The following is a 24,786-nucleotide window of genomic DNA, read 5'->3' on the forward strand; positions in this document are numbered from 1 at the left end:
AAGATCCCACATGCCACGGAGCAGCTGGGCCCGTGAGCCACAATTGCTGAGCCTGCGCGTCTGGAGCCTGTGCCCCGCGACGGGAGGGGCCGCGATAGAGAAAGGCCCGCGCACCGCGATGAAGAGCGGTCCCCGCACCGCGATGAAGAGTGGCCCCCGCTTGCCGCAACTGGAGAAAGCCCTCGCACGAACCGAAGACCCAACACAGCCAAAAATAAATAAATAAATAAATAAATAAATAAATAAGAAAATCCTTTAAAAAAAAAAAAAAAAAAAAAAGATGGTGGGGCACCTGAAGAATTTTTCTTTTTCTTTTGGGCGTACCATGCGGCTTGCGGGATCTTAGCTCCCCAATCAGGGACTGAACCTGGGGCCCCGGCAATGAAAGCACTGAGTCCTAACCACTGGACCACCAGGGAATTCCCAGAAGAACTTTTAAGGCAGGCACTTCTAATACTTGAACTGTTGCTGTTTACTTCATTCTCATTTCTAGTAAAGGCTATCCACACAAAGGCCCTCTGTGAATGGGGTTCTTTGTTCTTGGTATGTGAAAATCATAGAAAGGGGTCAAATTCTATATCTGGGTCAATAAGCTATGGAATAGTCTGCATAAAAGGGGCGGCAAAATAATCCATCGACAGAACGAGTTCAGCAGACACAGGAATTCAGCATTAAAAATAACCGGAAGAACTTACATAAACCTCCTGAGAAAATGCAGGCATGCTGATAAGGATTTTAGATTTTAACACGTACACTTAATGACTTAAAAAAATTTCCCCCCAACTTTACTGACATATAACTGACAAATAAAAACTGTATATATTTAAGGTGTTCATGATGACTTGATATACATATACACTGTGAAATGACTGTCACAATCTAATTAACACAGCCATCACCTCACACTGTTGCCTTTTTTGTGTGTGATGAGCACACTTAAGACCTACTCTTAGCAAGTTTCAAATACACAATACAGTATTAACTACAGTCACCACACTGTACGTTAGATCCTCAGAACTTACTCATCTTATAATGAATTGTTAAGCTTTCAAAAATAGTTAATGCAAACAATGAGGCATGCCTATTAGAATGGCGAAAATCTAAAACACTGACAACACCAAATGCTAGCAAGGATATGGAGCAACAGGAGCTCGCATTCATTGCTGGTGGGAATGTATACTGGTACAGACAGTTTGGCAGTTCCTTAAAAAACTTATACTCTCACCATACGATTCAACAAATGCATTCCTTGATGATACCTCTTAGATATTAAAAGCAGGATGATCCTAGCACTGGGATTATAAACATCACTTCACAATTATTCTAGAATTCTCCAGTTTCACTTCTAATGGTGACGTTCCTTTAAATATGGAACATACATGTATTTATATTACAGGGTAAAAATTGAGATAGGGATAATTTTAAAATATGAAAGCTAAATGACAGCTATCTGAGAGCATAAAGTAACTATGATATTCTTCCATAAATAAAGGAGTTACGCTTACACAGCTCACTTCTCAACTATGTATTCATCAGCACCAAAGCCTTAATTTAACAGTATAAAGCCAAGAATGAGGCTATCCTTCTCATAATGCAGAAACAGAAGCAAAACAATGCAATAAAGTATAAATAAAATCTAGGTTCCCACTGAAACGAATGCCTTCAAGTTATGAGAGTTCACCCAGAGCTACACATCCAATAAAAAAGCACCTATTAAAGGTTCATTTAACAGAGCATGCCCTCAAAATAATTTAGGCAGAGATACATTTGGTCAAATTAAAAACAAACACAAAAACAGGCTCTAAACTGTATATGTATGTTTAAAATCCATCTTACAGAATAATCCTTTTGCCTAATTTAAAATATTCCATTACAAATGTATATTGCTTTAAGTAAACCTAATATGTCAAAATGAGATCTATTAAAACAAATATGACATTATATGATTTATCTTTTGTTTTATAGATACTTACTGGTCACAGTGAAATGTTCTTCAAAACACTCACCTCATCATAGTGACTTTTTGCAAACAGGAGTGCACACAGTTCTCCATAGAGCGCAGCTCTGTTTGCTTGCTGGCCATGTTTTGAGAGTTTATCCATGTATGTCTGAGCTAACTTAAATGTTTCTTCACCCAAATGATATTTGCAGTTTCCATTTCGCACATGAAGCAATCTGCAGAAGCACAAATAACATTACTCTATTTGTGATAGCTATTTCCAGCATGGTAGAACTGATAACCTCTTACTGATCGCTATGTAGCACCCAAATGAGTTAAGGTCGCGAGACAGAAGAAATGAGGCAGCACTGGAAAACAACCGTCCGGCTGAAGCTGGGACTGACTAATGCACAGAAAAAAGTATATGCTCGTTCCAGAAAGCTACCTATGGTTATCTCATCCAACTTTGATTCCTTATCTTCTCTAAATATTTTGTGTATTTGTGCACTTACCATGTGCTACATCTATCACTTAATTCTTTTTGTTCCAAATCCCAAAGTAATGCAGTTTCATTATAAAAAATTTGGAAAACAATGAAGACAATAAAAATCAACATGAAATTCTATTACCTACCATTACTTTCCATTCTTTTTTTTAGTATATTCGTGCAACCCTTGATCAGTTACCACTCATTTTATGTTGCTTCATAAAAGTTGTTTTTACTTATCTTTCCAGTAAGATAAGTTCACTGAAAATAGTGGTACTGCCAGTTCTTTCTTTTATAACCTTTATCCTCTATGGTGGAAAAATACAGAATTCTTTACACAAAGTTATCTGTAAAACCATGCTATCTAGTTTGTTGTTGTTGTTTTTTTAACATTTATTTATTTAGGCTGCACTGGGTCTTAGTTGTGGCACGTGGGATCTTTAGTTGCGGCATGTGGACTCTTAGTTGTGCCATGCGAACTCATAGTTACAGCATGCATGTGGGATCTAGTTCCCCAACTAGGGATCGAACCTAGACCCCCCGAACTGGGAGCGCGGAATCTTACCCACTGGACCACCAGGGAAGCCCCAAAACCATGCTATCTAGTGATATGTAAGAGTAGTAAAATGTTTTAGGTCAGAATGAGGTCAAGATAGCAACAGACTATACCTCTGTATAGACCATACAAGACAGGAGAACACAGTGAGGACTGGACATATATTTATTTATCTATTATAATGTTGGCTAAAACATTATGTCCATATATTATGCTAAACATTATGTCCATATATCATGACAATTTTCTGAAAATGCTCAGCCCTGAGAGGGAACAAAATATAAACGTAATTTAAAAGAAAACCAAGTATTAAAAAAAGAAAACCAAGTATGAAGAGGTTAGGAAGCATTCTTCAGGAGTAATAAATAAAACCCAGATACTTAAAATCTAATTTTTATATCTATTCCAAAAATATTAACAGATCAATGACCCAAGATGAGAAACACTCTAACAATCTTCTGATGTCTATCATTCCATTGTACAGTGAGAAAAAAGAGAGTACTTTTAATTTACTTTTTTAAAAATTGAAGTCCAGCTGATTTACAATGTTGTGTTAATTACTGCTGCACAGCAAAGTGACTCTGTTATACATATATATATACATTCTTTTTCATATTCTTGTCCATTATGGTTTAATCACAGGATACTGAATATAGTTCCCTGTGCTAGACAGTAAGACCTGTTGTTTATCCATTCTATATATACCAGTTTGCATCTGCTAATCCCAAACTCCCAATCCATTCCTCTCCCACTCCCCTCCCCCCTTGGCAGCCACCAGTCTATTCTAAAAGAGAGTAATTTTAAATTATCAGTACTATTCAATAAGGTGGCAAATATTACACAATGCCACTGTGTGTCCTCCCAACACTCACAATACAGTTATCTGCTTTTAGAAAAGACTAAAACCCTCAAATAAAACAATACAGTATTGAAGTTAATAAAAAGTTCTGGGGACTTCCCTGGTGGCCCAGTGATTAAGAATCAGACTTCCAATGCAGGGGACCTGGGTTCGATCCCTGGTCGGGGAACTAAGATCCCACATGCCGCAGGGTAACTAAGCCCGCACGCCACAACTACTGAGCCCGAGCGCTCTGGACCCCGAGTGCCACAACCAGAGAGCCTGCACACCACAACTACTGAGCCCACGCACCACAACCAGAGAAGCCCGCACGCCGCAATGAAGAAGAATCTACACACCACAACAAAGACCCAGTGCGGCCCAAAAAAATCTGAATGGAGTATCTTTCATATTACAAAATTTCAACTTAAAGAAGAAATATAGGGGCTTCCCTGGTGGCGCAGTGGTTGAGAATCTGCCTGCTAATGCAGGGGACACGGGTTCGAGCCCTGGTCTGGGAAGATCCCACATGCCACGGAGCAGCTGGGCCCGTGAGCCACAACTACTGAGCCTGCGCGTCTGGAGCCTGTGCCCCGCAACGGGAGGGGCCGCGATAGTGAGAGGCCCGCGCACCGCGATGAAGAGCGGTCCCTGCACCACGATGAAGAGTGGCCCCCACTTGCCGTAACTAGAGAAAGCCCTCGCACGAACCGAAGACCCAACACAGCCAAAAATAAAGAAATAAATAAATAAAGTAGCTATAAAATTAAAAAAAAAAAAAAAAAGAAGAAATATATATAATTATCAGGCAACTCTAGAATGGTGAGTTGATTAGATTTATATTTTAAAGCAGAAATATAAAAGTAGAAAAAATGTTTTGTATACAGGCAACTTTTCATGCTAAAGTAAGTATACTCATACAGAATAAAGAGACAATATCACTTGAGAGTCAAATTGCTGATCTAATGACCACGCAGTCTGCAATGATTTCTGTCACTATAAAAAAAAAGTGAAATCTAGTAAAAGATTATAGTAAAAAGAAATATGTACTTCAGATGATAAAGTTTTCAGAGACTCTCATAGTCAAGTATTGACTGAACACCTATATGTGCCAGTCATTTCTATTTCTCTAGGTGCAAGGGATATAGTGGCAAACAGGAGAGAAAGAATCCATGACCATAAGAAGCTTCATTCTAATAACGGAGGCACTGTACAATGGGGGAAAGACAGCCTCTTCAATAAATGGTGTTGAGAAAACTGGACAGCTACATGCAAAAGAATCAAACTGGACTACTTGCTTATACCATAAAAAATAAATTCAAAATGGATTAAAGGCTTAAGTGTTAAGTCCTGAAACCATAAAACTTCTAGAAGAAAACACAGGTAGTAAGCTCTCTGACATCAGTCTTAGTAATTTTTGTTTTGGATATATCTCCTCAGCCAAGGGAAACAAAATCAAGAGTAGACAAATGGGACCACATCAAGCTACAAAGCTTTTGCACAGCAAGGAAAACTGTCAAAAGCCCAAAAAGGCCACCTACTGAATGGGAGAGGATACTTGCAAACAATATATCTGGTAAGGGGTTAACATCCAAAATATACAAAGAACCCATACAACTCAACATCAACAAAACAAACAACCCGATTAAAAAATGGGCAAAGATCCTGGGTATTTACCCGAAGAAAACAAAAACACTAATTAGAAAAGATATATGCACCCCTATGCTCATTGCGGCATTATTTACGACAGCCAAAACATGGAAGCTACCTAAGTGCCCGTCAATAGATAATGGATAAAGAAGATGTGGTATATACACACAATGGAATATTAGCCATAAAAAAGAATGAAACCTTGCCATCTATGACAACATGGATGGAACCAGAGGGTATTATGCTAAGTGAAATAAGTCAGACAGAGAAAGACAAACACTGTATGACTTCACTTATAGGTGGAATCTAAAAAACAAAACAAATGAACATAACAAAACAGAAACAGAGTTACAAAGAGAATGAAGAGGTGGTTACCAGAGGGGAAGGGGGTAGGGAAAGAAATAGGTGAGGGAGATTAAGAGGTACAAACTTCCAGCTGCAAAATAGATGAGTCACAGGTATGAAATGTGCAGTACGGGGAATACAGTCAATAACTGTAACATCTTTGTATGGTGACACATCATAACTAGACTTATCTGGTGATCATTTGAGTTGTATAGAAATATCGAATCACTATGTTGTGTAACAGGAACTAACACAGTGTTGTAGGTCAATTATACATCAAAAACAAACTCATGGAAAAAGAGATCAGATTTGTGATTAACAAAGGTAAGAGGTGGGGGGAGGGGGAATTGGACGAAGGTAGACAAAAAGTACAAACTTCCAGTTATAAGATAAATAAGTACTAGGGATATAATTTATAACATGATAAATTAACACTACTGTATGTTATATATGAAAGTTGTGAAGAGTAAATCTTAAGAATTTTCATCACAAGGAAAAAATTTTTTCCTATTTCTTTAATTTTGTACCTGTATGAGATGATAGATGCTCACTAAACTTGTGATAATCATTTCACAATGTATCTAAGTCATATCATTTTGTTGTACACCTTAAACTTACACAGTGCTATATGTCAATTATATCTCAATAAAGCTGGAAGAAAAAAAAAGCTTCACTTTAGTGGGGAAAAGTGTATTAGGCAGACACACACCAATTAAGACAAAGATAAATGCTATGAAGATGATAAAAATAGGGTGATATGATCAAAGCCTTCTTAAAGGAAGGGCTTAGGGTAGACAGGGAAGAATTCTCTTGCGGAGGTAACATTTGAGTTGACACTTAATGATGAAGAAGCAATCATGTGCAGATCTGGGGGAAGCATGTTCCAAAAAGAAGGAATAACGAGTGCAAAAGCCCTGAGAAAGGGGAAAAAAATCTGGCATAATCAAAGAACAATAATAAGGCCAATGTGTCTGGAGTATTTCTTTTAAAATAAATTTATTTATTTATTTATTTAAAATTTTGGCTGTGTTGGGTCTTCGTTGCTGTGCACGGGCTTTCTCCAGTTGCAGCGAGCGGGGGCCACTCTCCGTTGCCGTACACAGGCCTCTCACCGCGGTGGCCCCTCCCGCTGCAGAGCACGGGCTCCAGGCACACGGGCCTCAGTAGCTGTGGCTCATGGGCTTAGCTGCTCCGCGGCATGTGGGATCCCCCCGGGTTAGGGATGGAACCCGTGTCCCCTGCATTGGCAGGCGGACTCCCAACCACTACGCCACCAGGGAAGCCCGTCTGGAGTATTTTGAATAACAGATTATATAAAGAGAGATGAGAAAGTAGAGAAAAGAAAGATTTTTATAGGGTCTTACTGGCCATGGTAAGTCATTTTGGTTGCAAAAGTGAGATTACTTGATTTATGCTGTAGAACAACACTATCTAATAGAACTTCCTGAAATGTTCTATACCTGCTCTGCTCAATTTGGTAGCCACAAGCGGCTACTGAGTATCTGAAATCTGCCTAGTGTGACTGAGGACTGACTTTAAATTTTTAATGTTAATTAATTTTTTTTTAATTTTTAAAATTTATTTATTTATTTTTGGTTGCATTGTGTCTTCGTTGCTGTGTGCAGGCTTTCTTTAATTGTGGCAAGCGGGGTCTACTCTTTGTTGCGGTGCACGGGCTTCTCATTGCAGTGGCTTCTCTTGTTGTGGAGCACGGGCTCTAGGTACGTGGGCTTCAGTAGCTGTGGCACATGGGCTCAGTAGTTGTGGCGCATGGGCTTAGTTGCTCCGTGGCATGTGGGATCTTCCTGGACCGGGGCTCAAACCGGTGCCCCCTGCACTGGCAGCATATTGTTAACCACTGCGCCACCAGGGAAGTTCCATAATGTTAATTTAAATAGTCACATATGGTTAATGGCTACCATACTGAACAGCAACTCTAGAAAGATTGCTCTGGTTGCAGTGTGGAGAATGGATTACAGTAAAGCCAAGAGCAGAAGCAAGGCAACCAGGACAGAAGATATTACAAAAGTCCAGAAAAAAAACCCTTGAGAAAAAAAGGATTGGTATAAGAAATACAGATTTGATAGTTATCCAAATGGCTGAATAAGAAAAAAGTTAAATTTAGAGAATGAAAAGAACAGTGCTCACCAATCATTTCTACAATACTAAGAACTGCATTTCCAGCAAACTTCACTATAGGTATTCTGCCTAAAAATTAGTTTCTGGAAATTATTTAGTAATTGGTGGGGGTAGCAAACTACATGTTTTATGCCAGAAAAGCACAGCTTGATATTTTCTCCAGTCTCCGCTGATGATCTATTGAAACAAAAGGGCAAATTCAACATATGGAGACTCTTCAGGATCTGTGTGTCCATCTGGGCTGACAATGAGCAGGATGCAGGATCCAAAAAACTTTTGGTCCAACTGAGGATCTAATTTTGCCTCAACGTTCAGCCTAACAAAAAGGCAGGTTCTCAAGGCTCTCCAAATGTGGCACTACCATGTAAGCACAGTATTTTATTTTAATAGTTTTTAAAGATAGATTTTATTTTCTAGAGCAGTTTTAGATTCACAGCAAAACTGAGAAGATAGAGATTTCCCATATACCTCTAACCCCACAGTATTTTATTTTTATGACAATGTAAAATCATAGCTACTTGATCAATAGCTATTATCAAAAGCAATTACTATGGGACTTCCCTGGTGGTGCAGTGGTTAAGAATTCACCTGCCAATGCAGGGGACATGGGTTCGATCCCTGGTCCGGGAAGATCCCACATGCCGTGGGGCAACTAAGCCCGTGTGCCAAAGCTACTGAGCCTGTAATCTAGAGCCCATGAGCCACAACTATTGAAGCCTGCATGCCTAGAGCCTGTGCTCTGAAACAAAAGCCACCTGAATGAGATGCCTGCACACTGCAACGAAGGGTAGCCCATGCTCGCCACAACTAGAGAAAGCCTGCGCGCAGCAACGAAAACCCAGTGCAGCCAAAAATAAATAAATAAATTTTAAAAATAAATTTTAAAAAGCAATTACTATTTAATTAGTTAAGTTATTCATTGTTTGAAGTGGAAAATATACAAATCTAGAGGTCACTAGTTTATAAATATATTTACTATAAGATTGAGCAAGATGACTAGTTAGATCCTCATTAGATAGACATGACAAAAATAAAATCTTAAAAGTAAACCCAAAGGAAAAAATCTCTCTCTTGCTTATGCAAGCATATTTTCCTATGATCTACTTACGAATTTTACAAATCTGAAAGGGGAGGGTTGGGTAATTAAAAAAAAAAGACTGGTGGGCTTTTTAAAAAATTGTGGTGAAATGTATAACATGAAATTTGTCATATTAACCATTTTTAAATGTACAGCTTGGTGGTATTCATTATATTTACCATGTTTACAATCATCACCACCATGCATTTCCATAACTTTTCATCACCCCAGACAGACACTATAATATACAATAGCTTCCCATTATCTCCTTACACCCCCCAGCTCCTGGTAACCTTTAATTTCTCGTTTCTATCAATTTGTCTATTCTAGGTATTTAAGTAAAATCATACAGTATTTGTCTTTATATATCTGTCTTATTTCACTTAGAATATTACTTTCAAAATTCACCTATGTTGTAGCATACATCAAAACTGGCTGAATAATATTCCACTGTATATACAGTTGACCCTTGAACAACGTGGCGAGGGGGTTAGGGACACTGACCCTCCAGGGCAGTAAAAAAAAAATCCACATATAACTTTACAGTCAGCCCTTTGTATCTGTGGATTCAACCAAGAGTAGACTGTGTAGTACTGTAGTATGTATGTACTGGAAAAAAAAAAATCCATGTATTAAGTGGACACTCACTGTTCAAACCCACGTTGTTTAAGGGTTCTTTTGTCGATGGATACTTGGGTCATTTCCACCTTTTGGCTAATGTGAAATATTCTGCAATGAACACTAACACACAGGTATCTGTTTGTGTCCCAGTTTTCAATTCTTTGTGATATATATACCTAGGACTGAAACGGCTGGGTCATATGGTAATTTTTTTTGCTCAGCTTTTTAAGGAACCACCAAACTATTCTATAGCAGCTGCTCCATTTTACATTCCCATTAGCAATGCATGAGGATTCCAATTTCTCCACATTCCTATTAACACTTATTTTGTTTCTTCCTTCCCTCCCTTCCTTCTTTGCTCTCCCTTCCCTCCCCCTCTCTCTTTTTCCTCCTTCCTTCCTTCCTCCCCGCCCCTTTCGTTTTCTTTTCTTTTCTTTCTTACATTACAGCCAAACTGGCAGATGTGAAGTGGTATTTCATTGTCTTTGATTTGCATTTCCCTAATGACAAATGCTGCTTATTGGCCATTTATATATCTTCTTTGGAGAAATGTCTATTCAAATCCCTTACCCATTTTTTAATTGTGTTGATTGTTGTTGTTGAATTGTAGTACTTGAAATATTTTGGATACTAGACCCTTATTTGATATATGATTTACAAATATTTCTCCTATTCCATAGGCTGTCTTTTCACTTTCCTGATAATGTCCTCTGATGTACAAAAGTTTTTAATATTAGTGAATTCCAATTCACCTGTGAACAGAGATAGTTTTACTTCTTTCTTTCCAACATGGATGCATTTTATTTTATTTTATTTTTGTCTAATTGCTTTGGCTAGAACTTTCAGGACAAAGATGAATAGTAGTAGTGAAAGCAGACATCCTTGTCATGTTCTTGATCTCAGGGAGGAAGATTTGAATATAATGTTAGCTGTGGGTTTTTCATAAATGCCTTTTATCATATTAAGGAAGGTTCCTCTATTCCTAGTTTTCTGAATGTTTCTATCATGAAAAGGTGCTGGATTTTGTCAAATGTCTTTTGTGTCAATTGAGATGATCATGGTTTTCATCCTTCATTCTACTAATGTGGTGTACTGCATTAATTTTCTTACGTTGAATCACCTCTGCGTTCCTGGGATAAATCCCACTTAGTAATGGTGCATAATCCTTCTATATTCTATTGCATCCAATTTGCTAGTATTTTGTTGAGACTTTCTGCATTTATATTGACAGGAGACATTAGTCTGTAATTTTCTTTTCTTTTTTCTTCTCATGTCTTTTTTCTGGTTTTGATATAGGTTAATGCTGGCCTAATAGAGTAAGTTAGGAAGTGTTCCTTCCTCTTGATTTTTTTGAAGACTTTGAGAAGAATTGGTGCTAATTCTTTTTAAAAATATGTATTTATTTGGCTGCATCGGGTCTTAGTTGCAGCATGCACAATCTTCATTGTGGCGGCGGGATCTTTTGTTGCGGCAAAAGGGCTCTTTGTTGCAGCACACGGGCTTCTCTCTAGCTGTGCTCAGGCTTAGCTGCCCCACAGCACGTGGGATCTTAGTTCCTCGACCAGGGATCGAACCCAGGTCCCCTGCATTGGAAGGCAGATTCTTAACCACTGGACCACCGGGGAAGTCCCTAACTTCTTTTAATGTTTGGTACAATTCACTACTGAAGTCTTCTGCTCTTGGACTTTTCTTTTTTGGAAGGTTTTTGATTACTGATTCAATCTCTTTGTTATAGGTTTGTTCAGAATTTTAATTTTTTTCTTGGGTCAGTTTAGGTAACTTGTGTATTTCTAAGAAATACCTGTCTGGTGTGGTTTTAATTTTAAGTGGGGAAGCAAAGCACTGCGAGATGTAGCAGATACTGCTGGCTCCCTAACCAAGTCATTTTTTCCATCTCATGCTTGTTGGCAGAACCCTGATTTTGTTAGGCACTGACCCCTTTCTCATAGGACTCATAAGTAAATCATGATTAGTTTAAGCCAATCCTAACATGGTGATCCCATTCAGATTGCCACTGATTGATTCAGAGGTCAACAAATGACCTAGCTCTGGTTAATGAGACTCAAGGGTACGTCAGCTAGGTGGTTTCTGAGAAAGGCTCCTTTGTCATTAGAGATAAAATATGGTCTTTCTTCTGCTGGACAATGTGGAATCTGCATGTGATACCTCAAACCACAGCAGCAGTCTTACAACCACTGGGGACAGAGGAGCCAGAAGATGGAAAAAACCTAGTTCCCTGATAACCTCTATGAATTCTGAATTAACCCATCCTGGAGGTACTTGACTTTGTACTGATTATCTTTTTAATCAAATTCTTTGTATTTTTAGGGTGCTGTGTTTATGTAGAGGGCTACTATCTTATTTGCTATACATGGGTTTATGACCTTTTTGTGGATTGTACATTTTATTGTCAATATCCCTTCTGTATCAACTAATGGTTTTCATCCTGAATTCTGCTTTTATTGTTAATATTATTGTCTAGGGGTATTTTCTTTTAACAATATATAGCTGGGTTTCATTTTTTATTTTTTATTTATTTTATTTTATTTTTTTTTAAAGAATTGCTTTATTTTTTTATTTTTGGCTGTGTCGGGTCTTAGTTGTGGGATCTGCCTTGCAGCATGTGGGATCTTTCGTTTGCAGTGTGTGGGCTCCAGAGCGTGTGGGCTCTGTAGTTTGCAGCACATGGGCTCTCTAGTTGAGGAACGCGGGCTTAGCTGCCCCGCGGCATGTGGGATCTTAGTTCCCCGATCAGGGATGGAACCCGCGTCCCCTGCATTGGAAGGCAGATTCTTAACCACTGGACCACCAGGGAAGTCCCTGGGTTTCATTTTTTAACCTTCTTGGCAGTCGCTGTCTCTAGATAGGGGAATTGAGCGCATTTACATGGTCATAGTTATATTTGGTTTTAATTGTTTCACATTTTTCAGTTATCATACTTAGTTATTTCTTCTATTCTCTTTGCTTATCTATCTACCTTGGACAAGTTTCCAATCATCCTTACCCCTACTCCCACTATTCTAATTTGGAATGTCTATCGTATTTTTCCATTAGTCAATTTATTATATACCGCTCCCTAGCACTGACAATGTTTGAACATTAAATGATAGGCATTCATATTCCCCTTACCAAGATGAGACCTTTATAATACTTTCTTATACTACTACATTTTCCTAAATGTGTATTTTTAAAATAGGCTATTATGTAATATATGCCCAACAGCAAGCAACCTGAACATAATAACATGAGCCTCAATTTTCCATCCAAAAAGGTTTTTTGCCAACTTGAATACATCAAGTTTTAGGGATATATATGACAACACTTTGAAATTTATAATATTTAAATCATCTTTATGTTATGTTATAAATACATATTTAAAATCTAAACTAAATTTTCAAAAATTAATTCTCCTTCTTATAATTTATGAAATGTTACCCAAACTATCCACATGCATCTTAAAACATTTATCTTCATCATCACCAAACTACTTCTTAGTCATCTAACAGTTTTTCAGAGTAAAACATTTTCACTTGCTTGAAAATCAGCACTTTTGAGTCTGCTTTCATGTCCCTAGAAATGTTATCCAAAGGTACCAGCAACCATTTGCAAAGTACTAAGACAGTTGGGCTTTCCCATTCCACCTAAGACAAGTAGACACCCATAATCTCCACAACCAAACCACTTAATGCATCACATTTCAAAGTAATATTCAAGAAGCCAGTTAATAAAGATATCTAACACAACTATAAGGTTATGACCCCTAGAATAATTCTAAATTTTGTGTTAAATTATGTTAAATTCCATTACTTCTGTAAAAAGAAAATTCTGCCAGGTGACCTCTATGAGCTTCCTGGTATTGGCACTGGCTGAGTTTCAGGCTAACATTTCTTTCCCAAACAGTACTTTATTTTTCAAAACAAGAGACTTGAAAGAACATCACATAACATGAGGGACTTTGTAAGGCAACTCTTTTTTCAATTTTCAGGTGGAAAAAACACAAACAAACTTATCTTACATTTAATAGTATGTGGTAACTGAGAATTTGTCTTGTTATTTCTAAAATTTCCCTTTCATTTCCAGTTTGAAAAAAAATCCTTACATAAGACATATTACAAATTCACAATTTGTTCTTCATTCTTTCCACTCCATTATGTCTAACTACATATTACAATATTCACTGTTTACCACTGTTTCTACACCATCTTCCCCTGTCTTGAGATTTGTTACTATTGAACTTTTATTTGGTTAGAGATATTCCTTGACTATTTTCCTCAGATAAAGTACCTGGAGGTATATTTGGTATCTACATATTTGAAAAATTTGAATTTTATCCTAAAAGTTTGTGAAGTGTAGTATTTTCTCAGTAATTGAGATACTGCTCTTGTCTCTTAGCTTCTAACTCCTATTTATCCTTGGATTTCAAGAAATTCACCTGCTTCGGGCTCAAGGTTCTTTTTCAATCTAGATTCAAGTCTTTTCCCTCCAGTTCAGGAAGTTCCATTTTTCACTTAAAATCCCCAAAATAATAATTGTGGTTATTTCTAGGCAGCAGAGTTACAGATAATATTTATTTTCTTCTTCATAGTTTTCTGTATGTTTTCAATTTGTTTGCTAATAGACACGCACATGAGCAGAACAAACAAAGCTATTAAATAGAAAGCAAGTAAGGTAAACGAAACTAGGCAGAGTCTTCAAGGAATAAAACAAAGACTGAGAAATGGTACCAGGTTTAAGAAGAAGAGTCTCTGACATTTGCTCTATACTGCTTCCATGCCAGCCCCAGATTAGAAACTGGTTTTGTGCTATTAAAGTTAAAAACACACTGTTACATTAGGCTCAAAGCTCCTGGGATTGGCTAAAGGATTTCATTAATATTTGTTCTCCAAAATAATCCTCTCCCAAATCAATTAAAAGCTAAGTAAGAATAATTTAATATTTTTTCAAAAAATACTACTGTAATAATAAAAATTATCTTTACGTCTGTAATGGCCAAGAATTTAGCAAGCAAAGCTGTGCAGAAGCAAATTTTAATTTGAAATTTAAAATTCTTGTCTTCCCTGGTGGCGCAGTGGTTGAGAATCTGCCTGCCAATGCAGGGGACACGGGTTCGAGCCCTGGTCTGGGAAGATTCCACATGCCACGGAGCAACTACGCCCGTGAGCCACAACTACTGAGCCTGCGCGTCTAGAGCCTGTGCTCCACAACGAGAGGCCGCGACAGTGAGAGGCCCGTGCACCGCGATGAAGAGTGGCCCCCGCTCGCCGCAGCTAGAGGAAGCCCTCGCACAGAAACTAAAGACCCAACACAGCCAAAAATAAATAAATAAATAAATACATAAATAAATAAAAACAAGCTCCTGCTTTAAGAAAAAAAAAAAGAAATTTAAAATTCTTAAGAACAAGATGTCTAGGTATACAGGCAGTAAGCTGGTATAAATAGTTTTGTTTCTTGGCACAGGTATTTTCCTATTCACATGTGCTTGTTCTGAAAACAGCCCAAACACTCACAGTATTGACAGTTACCTGTCCAATATTCCCCTCTCCTCCTTCCTTAATGTAGACCCATGAGTTTATTTGGGGCAGCAAAATGCACAGTTAAAAATGTTTTGCTCTCCAGATCACCTTATACTGGTTGGAGGATGTGCAGAATGTGTCCCAGTTTCCCAGTTTCAAAGAGAGGTAATAAGTAAAGAAGATAAGGCTAGGCCTCTGGGAAAGCTATATTTTCTGACTGAAAAAAAAAAAAAAAGAAAGGAAAAGGAAGCAGACTCAGCAGGCATGAGCCCTTTGCCCTTCACCTTGCCCGTAGCATTTGCAAACATAATGACGTGAGCTACATGCTAAAGATGACAAAATAGGAAAAAGAAGAGGAGCCCTGGTCCTGTGAGAAACTAAATCTTTTGGTTATATTAATGCAAAATTTATATAAGAGCCTTAAAATCAGACAGGAGAAATGTTAGTTATCTGGATGGAATAAATCTTCTGACTTTGTGCATAAAAAGCAAGCACTTACAAGAAGAAAATGTTTTACCTTTTGGTCAAAAGACTGCTTGCAATGAAAGAGCAATCTACAATGAAATCATACAAAATGGGTTTTCTGTTCTAAATTAACTAGTTCATACACAAAGAAACATTTAGCTAGCCCCTAAAATCCCTATAAGATAGTCTAGTTTTCTATTCCTAGGATAGGCAGAAGTGGGGAGGAAAGATGACACAGATTATCAGTACTACAAATTACAGGCCCAATACCAATCCTTTTATAGTTTCTGCACACAAGTGTTACTATAATTTATCATAAATATCTGTGGGAAATTATCCTAAGCTTCTAAAATATTATTTATAATTAAGTTTGCACATTATAAAATTAACTTCAGGATTTGAATGTTTGTCTAACACAGGTAAGCCGTGTATAAAACAGGGTAATAACCTCAAAAGATTGAGCAGAGAGAGCTTTAGTCAATGGTAGCATAAATCAACAATGGTTTTATATAGGAGAACCTGTATTCAAGCTCTGAAGAGGTGCAGATTTAATTAACTTATCTCTAAGGTACAAAAAAAATACGACCCCTTATTCAATAAAAATAGAAGACTATAAATTCAGTAAACTGACCAGATTCTAGTTAACTTAAGACAAAGAATTATTCTGTTATTTTTTAAACTTTATTTCGATTTCCCTTTAGTTTCATAAAAAAATTCTTTTTAAGAAATGTCAAATCAAATGGGGGGGACAGAGAGAAAACCTACGTGAAAATACCTAAAACTAAATGTTACATATATTAAAAAAATAAAGACAGTAAAATCAAAGAGTTACTTCTGGATTTGTTTGCCTTTCATTTAAGTACATCTGTTAAAAAATGTATTTTAAAGAAAGGTTAGGGGGACTTCCCTGGCTGTCCAGTGGTTAAGACTTCGCCTTCCAATGCAGGGGTGTGGGTTCAATCCCTGGTCAGGGAGCTAAGATCCCAGGTGCCTCGCAGCCAATAATCCAAAACATAAAACAGAAGCAATACTGTAACAAATTCAAAAAAGACTTTAAAAATAGTCCACATCAAAAAAAAAGAAAGGTTAGGGACTTCGCTGGTGGCCCAGTGGTTAAGACTCCACGCTCCCAATGCAGGGGGCCGAGGTTCGATCCCTGGTCAGGGAACTAGATCCCACATGCCACAACTAAAGATACCACACACCTCAACGAAGATCCCGGAAGCAGCAACGAAGATTCCTGTGTGCCGCAACTAAGACCCCATGCAGCCAAATAAATAATAAAGATTTAAAAAAAAAAAAAAGGTTATTTAGAAGTAAAATATTGGGCTTCCCTGGTGGCGCAGTGGTTGGGAATCTGCCTGCCAATGCAGGAGACATGCGTTCGAGCCCTGCTCTGGGAGGATCCCACATGCCGCGGAGCAACTAAGCCCGTGAGCCACAACTACTGAGCATGCGCGTCTGGAGCCTGTGCTCCGCAACGGGAGAGGCCGCAACAGTGAGAGGCCCGCGCACCGCGATGAAGAGTGGATCCTGCTCGCCGCAACTGGAGGAAGCCCTCACACAGAAACGAAGATCCAACACAGCCAAAAATAAATAAATAAATTTATAAAAAAAAAAAAAAAAAAAAAAAAAAAAAAAAGAAGTAAAATATTAATCAGGTTATGTACAATTCCAGAAAAGTAAACGGAGCACAGTAAAAACAAAACAAAACACACACACACACACAAAAAAAACCCAAGAAGGGACTTCCCTCAGGGCACAGTGGTCAAGAATCTGCCTGCCAATGCAGGGGACACGGGTTCGACCCCTGGTCCAGGAAGATCCCACATGCCACGGAGCAACTAAACCCGTGTGCCACAACTGAGCTCGCATGCCACAACTACTGAAGCCCGTGCTCCACAACAAGAGAAGCCACCGCAAGGAGAAGCCCACACACCGCAACGAAGAGTAGCCCCCGCTCACTGCACTAGAGAAAGCCTGCGTGCAGCAACAAAGACCCAGCACAGCCTAAAATAAATAAATAAATTTTAAAAAAAAGCCACTAATACCATTACAGCATGTAATTAAAGGACTGTTCCAACTTACCTCACACAACATTCTACTGCACGAAACCAATGAAGCATCTCATCATGTAGAGTACACAACTGGAGGCAAGACAGGAAAACTTTCTCAGCATCACTGTACCAGCCTGCATCTGAAAGAAAGCCACCTAAGGGACAAGAAAAACCAAAAACTTTAGATAATTTAATAAATCACTTGAAAGCTAAAATGACATGCTTACAATGATTATTACCTAAAATGAAAAAAACCTCTGTTTAGTCTGAAACAAAGATACTAATTGTGAAATTTTAAAAAAAAAAGGAACTTTCAAACTAGGGAAATTAGATCGAAGTTGAGACCCTGAATAAGGAGTCAAGAGTTTTTGTTTTGTTTTTTACTTTTGGCTGCATTGGGTCTTCATTGCTGCACGTGGGCTTTCTCTAGTTGCGGCGAGCGGGCACTACTCTTCGTTGCGGTGCGCGGGCTTCTTGTTGCGGTGTGCGGGCTTCTTGTTGCGGTGTGCGGGCTTCTTGTTGCGGTGGCTTCTCTTGCTGTGGAGCACAGGCTTTAGGTGCGCGGGCTTCAGTAGCTGTGGCATGCGGGTTCAGTAGCTGTGGTGCACGGGCTTAGTTGCTCAGTGGCATGTGGGATCTTCCCCGACCAGGGATCAAACCCGTGTCCCCTGCCTTGGCAGTCGGATTCTTAACCGCTGTGCCACCAGGGAAGTCCCTGGAGTCAAGAGTTTTAGCCCTCTAAGTACTTCATCGCCTAAGAGTTGACATTTTCCAGCTAATTAGCCACATATTTAGTGATTTGTCTAACATTTTCATCATGCAGGGTAAACATAACTTTCCAATCTCTCCATACCCAATCCCAAAGAGGATAAAGACATCTGAATAAACTTAATCTTCTTAGCATAACAGCACATCATAGAGGATACACAGATAAAAGAGACAGTAGTGCTTGCTCATCTTAAATTTTTTTTAGCAAAAAATTAAACTGCTGTCCTCCAACAGTTGTAATGCATGGGGCATCTGGGCATCATTTCCTTAGGATACTGTCCATCTTTTTAGAGCCTCTTGACCCCTTCCTAATAGTTTAATCACTTTTTGATAGTGTCAACTAATCTTAATAGTGTCAATAGTATCTGGGTCAAGAAAAAATATATTTTGCTCAGACTGGTGTTTCATGTTTAATTAAAGCTATATGAAATGAAACAAATACTTTAACTGGAGAGAAGTGTGCTTTAGAACACTTTTTTATCCCCCCAAATATGACATTTTAGGGTCCTCACTGAATGACTGGAATAATGAGATTATAATATTCATATGAAGCAACCTCCTACTCATTATCTCAACATACTGTGCACTGTGCTGGGTTATTAGGCTATTATCTCTCAGCTTCAAACCAACCCTTCTAGACTGTTTTATGATGCTGGGCTAGGACTCTATAACCACATTTCTCCTCTGCCAGCTGGCTCCCTAGTAGTCTCTACCAAAGAAGGCACTAGAGAGAAAGGCTGTAAGACTGGAAAAGTAAGAGACACTCCCCGATAGCTTCCAGTTTCTGCCAGCAACGCCCCTGCTCACAGCAGTGTCCCAGGGTAATGTTTCTTTACTCTGGCAGTGGCAATTCATCTCAGTAAGCCAATTCCAGCTGCAGTTTTCCAACACTTACAGAACCTGATTCACAGCACCCCATCAGAGAGACATTAATACCAGCCAGTCAGGTGTCCCTCCTAGAGGTCGAGATTCTAGACCCACGAGCTCCCTTCTTAGAACTCTGAGGCACCTGTACCAGGCAAGCAGCATCCCAGCTCTGCGAGGCACCTCCTCAAGCTTCTTTTTTTTTTTTTCTTTTGGCCATGCCATGCGGCTTGTGGGATCTTAGTTCCCTGACCAGGGACTGAACGCTGTAAATATACTAAAGACCTTTAAATTATATACTTTAAATGGGTGCACTGTACGGTATGTGAATTATATCTCAATAAAGCTGTTATTTTTTAACAGTTTCCATCATGTATACTTCTGGTATGAAGTTTTTTCACTGTTTTGGTAATTTTAGGATCAAGACTAATAATATAACTGAATCTGTTAGGAGTTGGTTCTAACTCCAAGATACTTGTTCGATCTGGCTCCTTACAGTGGCCAGACTGGTACAAGTGAAGAGACAACAGAGGATCTCAATGAACATTAGCTTTCCTGCCTTTCATCTTCCTTGATACTAAACATCTCCCACATAGATTTTTACATGACCACCTAGGACTAAATGGATGTCAATATTAACATTCATCTAGGTCACAAACACTCTATTAAGAGACATTCTTTAGTCACAATTCTTTGTTGCAATTTATATTCCACAGGACTACCAAAGGATAAATGCTGAGGGTTCTTTTCGGAAAAGAATGTTAAGTTCCTCCAAGCAAACCCTCTATGACCACTACAAAAAAAAACTTTTTTCCTAATACTGAAGGAAATGATCATGAAAACTTGGCAAAGAAAGTAAATGTGCACGTGCCAAAGATAGAGAGAGAGAGAAAACATGCGCACACACACACATTAATGTGAGAAGTTAAAAATGAAAGGTAGGGCGACAATCCTGCAGCCTGTGGACCAAAAACCACAGTTACAGAAAGACAGAGAAGATGAAAAGGCAGAGGGCTATGTACCAGATGAAGGAACAAGAAAAAACCCCAGAAAAACAACTAAATGAAGTGGAGATAGGCAACCTTCCAGAAAAAGAATTCAGAATAATGATAGTGAAGATGATCCAGGACCCCGGAATAAGAATGGAGGCAAAGATTGAGAAGATGCAAGAAATGATTAACAAAGACCTAGAAGAATTAAAGAACAAACAAACAGAGATGACCAATACAATAACTGAAATGAAAACTACACTAGAAGGAATCAATAGCAGAATAACTGAGGCAGAAGAACGGATAAGTGACCTGGAAGACAGAATGGTGGAATTCACTGCTGCGGAACAGACTAAAGAAAAAAGAATAAAAAGAAATGAAGACAGCCTAAGAGACCTCTGGGACAACATTAAACGCAACAACATTCGCATTATAGGGGTCCCAGAAGGAGAAGAGAGAGAGAAAGGACCAGAGAAAATATTTGAAGAGATTATAGTCGAAAACTTCCCTAACATGGGAAAGGAAATAGCCACCCAAGTCCAGGAAGCGCAGAGAGTCCCATACAGAATAAACCCAAGGAGAAACACGCCGAGACACATAGTAATCAAAGTGGCAAAAATTAAAGACAAAGAAAAATTACTGAAAGCAGCAAGGGAAAAACGACAAATAACATACAAGGGAACTCCCATAAGGTTAACAGCTGATTTCTCAGCAGAAACTCTGCAAGCCAGAAGGGAGTGGCATGATATACTTAAAGTGATGAAAGGGAAGAACCTACAACCAAGATTACTCTACCCAGCAAGGATCTCATTTAGATTTGATGGAGAAATCAAAAGCTTTACAGACAAGCAAAAGCTAAGAGAATTCAGCACCACCAAACCAGCTCTACAACAAATGCTAAAGGAACTTCTCTAAGTGGGAAACACAAGAGAAGAAAAGGACCTACAAAAACAAACCCAAAACAATTAAGAAAATGGTCATAGGAACATACATATCGATAATTACCTTAAACGTGAATGGATTAAATGCCCCAACCAAGACATAGACTGGCTGAATGGATACAAAAACAAGACCCATATATATGCTGTCTACAAAAATGAAAGGTAGGGCTTCCCTGGTGGCGCAGTGGTTAACAATCTGCCTGCCAATGCATGGCACACAGGTTCGAGCCCTGGTCCGGGAAGATCCCACATGTTGTGGAGTAACTAAGCCCATGAGCCACAACTACTGAGCCTGTGTGTCATAACTACTGAAGTCTGCGTGCCTTCCGCCTGTGCTCCACAACAAGAGAATCCACCACAATGAGAAGCCTGTGCACCGCAATGAAGAGTAGCCCCCGCTCGCCACAACTAGAGAAAGCCCGCGTGCAGCAATGAAGACCCAACGCAGACAAAATAAATGAATGAATGAATGAATGAAAGAAAGAAAGAAAGGTAGTCTGTGATGATGGAACAGTCCTGTATCCTGATGGTAATGTTGGTTATATGAATCCTTACATGGAATCAATCGCACAGAAAAAGCATACACAACAACTCAAAAAACCAAACAATCCAATTAAAAAATGAGCAGAGGGGTACTTCCCTGATGGCACAGTGGTTAAGAATCCACCTGTCAATGCAGGGGACATGGGTTCAAGCCCTGGTCTGGGAAGATCCCACATGCTGCAGAGCAACTAAGCCCGTGTGCCACAACTACTGAAGCCCACGCACCTAGAGCCCGTGTTCTGCAACAAGAGGAGCCACCACAATGAGAAGCCTGCGCACCGCAACAAAGAGTAGCCCCCACTCCCCACAACTAGAGAAAGCCTGCGTGCAGCAACCAAGACCCAACGCAGCCAAAAATAAATAATAAATTTATAAAATAAAAAAATGGGCAGAGGATCTGAATAGACATTTTTCCAAAAAAGACATACAGATGGCCAACAGATACATGAAAAGATGCTCCACATCACTAATCATCAGGGAAATGCAAATCAAAACCACAATGAGATACCACCTCACACCTGTCAGGATGGCTGTCATCACCAGAAAACAATTAATGAGTGTTCCTGAGGGTGTGGAGACAAGGGAACCCTCCTGCACTGCTGGTGGGACTGTAAATTGGCACAGCCACTATGGAGAACCGTGTGGAGGTTGCTCAAAAAATTTAATATAGAACTGCCACATGATCTAGCAATTTCACTTCTGGGTATTTACCCAAAAAAGGCAAAAACACTAACTCAAAAAAGATATATGCACCTCAATGTTCAGTGAAGCATTATTTATAATAGCCAAGATATGTAAGCAACCTAAATGTCCATCAACAGATGAATGAACGGATAAAGAAGGTGTGAGATATATTTATACACACAACAGTGGAACATTACCCAACCACAAAAATTAAACATAAAAAAAAAGAAAAGAAAAGAAATCTTGTGACAACACAGATGGATCTAGAGGGTATCATGCTAAGTGAAATAAGTCAGACAGAGAAAGACAAATACCATATGATCTCACTTATAGGTAGAATCTAAAAATCAAAACAAACAAACAAAACAAAATGAAAATAGACTCGTAGATACAGAGACCAAACAGTTGGTTGCCAGAGAAAGGAGGTGGGGTGTGGGGTGAAATAGGTGAAGGGGATTAAGAGGTCTGAGCCTCCAGTTAGAAAATAAATAAGCCATGGGAATGTAATATACAGCCTAAGGAACATGGTCAATAATACTGTAATAACTTTGTACAGGGACTATACTTGTCGTGGCAATCATAAAGTATGCAAATTCCAAATCACTATGTGGTACATCTAAAACCAACATAATACTGTATGTCAACTACATTTAAATAAAACACACACACACAAATGAGCATATGTAAAAACCAATGAAAGCGGGCTTCCCTGGTGGCGCAGTGGTTGAGAATCTGCCTGCCAATACAGGGGACACGGGTTCAAGCCCTGGTCTGGGAAGATCCCACATGCCACGGAGCAACTAGGCCCGTGAGCCACAACTACTGAGCCTGCGCATCTGGAGCCCATGTTCTGCAACAAGAGAGGCCGCGATAGTGAGAGGCCCGTGCACCGCGATGAAGAATGGCCCCCGCTTGCCGCAACTGGAGAAAGCCCTCGCACAGAAACAAAGACCCAATACAGCTAAAAATAATAAATAAATAAATAAATAAATTTATTTTTTAAAAAAAAACAATGAAAGTTAAATAAGGTCTATAGTCTAGGTAACAGTATAAACCAGTATCAATTTCCTGGTTTTGATATTGTCTGTAAATCTACAATCATTTCAAAATAAAAATTTTTCCAAAAACAAAGTAAAAAGGTAGCAATAACTTGAATAAATAATTGCCTGAGACATACTTATCTATGTAGATTTGTAAAAGCTATACTAAAATGTTATGCAAACATTAAACGATATTTTTCTGTGTGTGTAGCATACAAAACCTTTTCAGAATCCTTTTCCATTTATGTTTTTAGTATTCTCATACCCATGAGAAAATGGAGATTTACCCTCATTTTAGAGATGGGAAAACTGAGGTCCCAAAAGGAATAAGTCCCACGTCACAACACACAGTAAGCTGGTGAAAGAGGTTGGTAGCAGCTTGACATGGTAGAAAGGTAAGTGGTTTGGAATCACAGTGCCACAGGATTCTAAATTTAGCTCCATTACTATGTGACTTGAGCAAGTTACTCAACTTTTCTGAGTCCGTTTCCTCATTTCTAAAACTCTATTAATACCTTCACATCACTGGAATGTCATGAGGATTTTCTTGAAAGACAGCATTTAGATACATAGTATAGTACTTAGCACAAAGTTAATGTTCAATATATCACATCTAGTTCTTCTGATGTTTTCCTCATAACCTCCCACGTTGACTTTGGGAATGTCCTGTGAGAATCCTTTAATGCCAGCAGGCTTAATTCTGAGTCATGTCACAGGACAAAACACCCCTCTGTTTTACCATTACTTACCTAAAACAAAGCCAACCTGAATGGCTTTTTCCTTTACTGCAGCATCTGATTCCGCTATGTAAGAGCACCGTCTACTGAATGAGTAGGCTAAGACTGAAGCAACTTTCACACCATGATCCATCAAAGCCTGGAAACAATGATGAAGCAAATGTCTGAAAGAGAAGGAAAAGGTCATTTTTGTTTTTATAAAGGTAACATATTTTGTCCTTTTAGAAAGTGCTAACTTTCATGCACATTGTTCCTTCCTGCCTCAGGAAATTTGCACATGCTGTTCCTTCTACCTAAAAAAGCTCTTCACCACCATCACCTAGTTCTCTCCCATAAATCGGTTAGACTTCAGCTCAAATGTCACTTCCTCCAGGAGATCCTCCCTGTCTCCTGTCTCCCTCTCTTCACCAGCCTTAAGAGGCCATGGTAGGCCTACCCCAGAATCCCCAAGGACCTTGTAGGTTATGTTAAGGCATTTACTCTTCTATCTAGAAGAGAAGAGGGAGCCACCAAAGTGTTGCCAGCTAGGAAA

General features: G+C 38.9%; 1 protein-coding gene across 1 annotated transcript in view; it reads right to left on the reverse strand.

The window, feature by feature from the left end:
• The window catches only part of APPBP2 (amyloid beta precursor protein binding protein 2), a 71,536-nt gene that overhangs the window by 15,522 nt on the left and 31,228 nt on the right, over window positions 1–24,786 (reverse strand). The window contains exons 3-5 of the mRNA XM_007190266.3: window positions 24,267–24,418; window positions 17,720–17,843; window positions 2,007–2,175 (exon numbers count right to left, since the gene is read on the reverse strand). Coding sequence (XP_007190328.1) covers window positions 2,007–2,175; window positions 17,720–17,843; window positions 24,267–24,418 — 445 coding nt within the window. The remainder of the gene's footprint in view (window positions 1–2,006; window positions 2,176–17,719; window positions 17,844–24,266; window positions 24,419–24,786) is intronic.

Source organism: Balaenoptera acutorostrata, chromosome 20 (assembly GCF_949987535.1).
Source record: "Balaenoptera acutorostrata chromosome 20, mBalAcu1.1, whole genome shotgun sequence".
NCBI classification, from domain to species: domain Eukaryota; kingdom Metazoa; phylum Chordata; class Mammalia; order Artiodactyla; family Balaenopteridae; genus Balaenoptera; species Balaenoptera acutorostrata.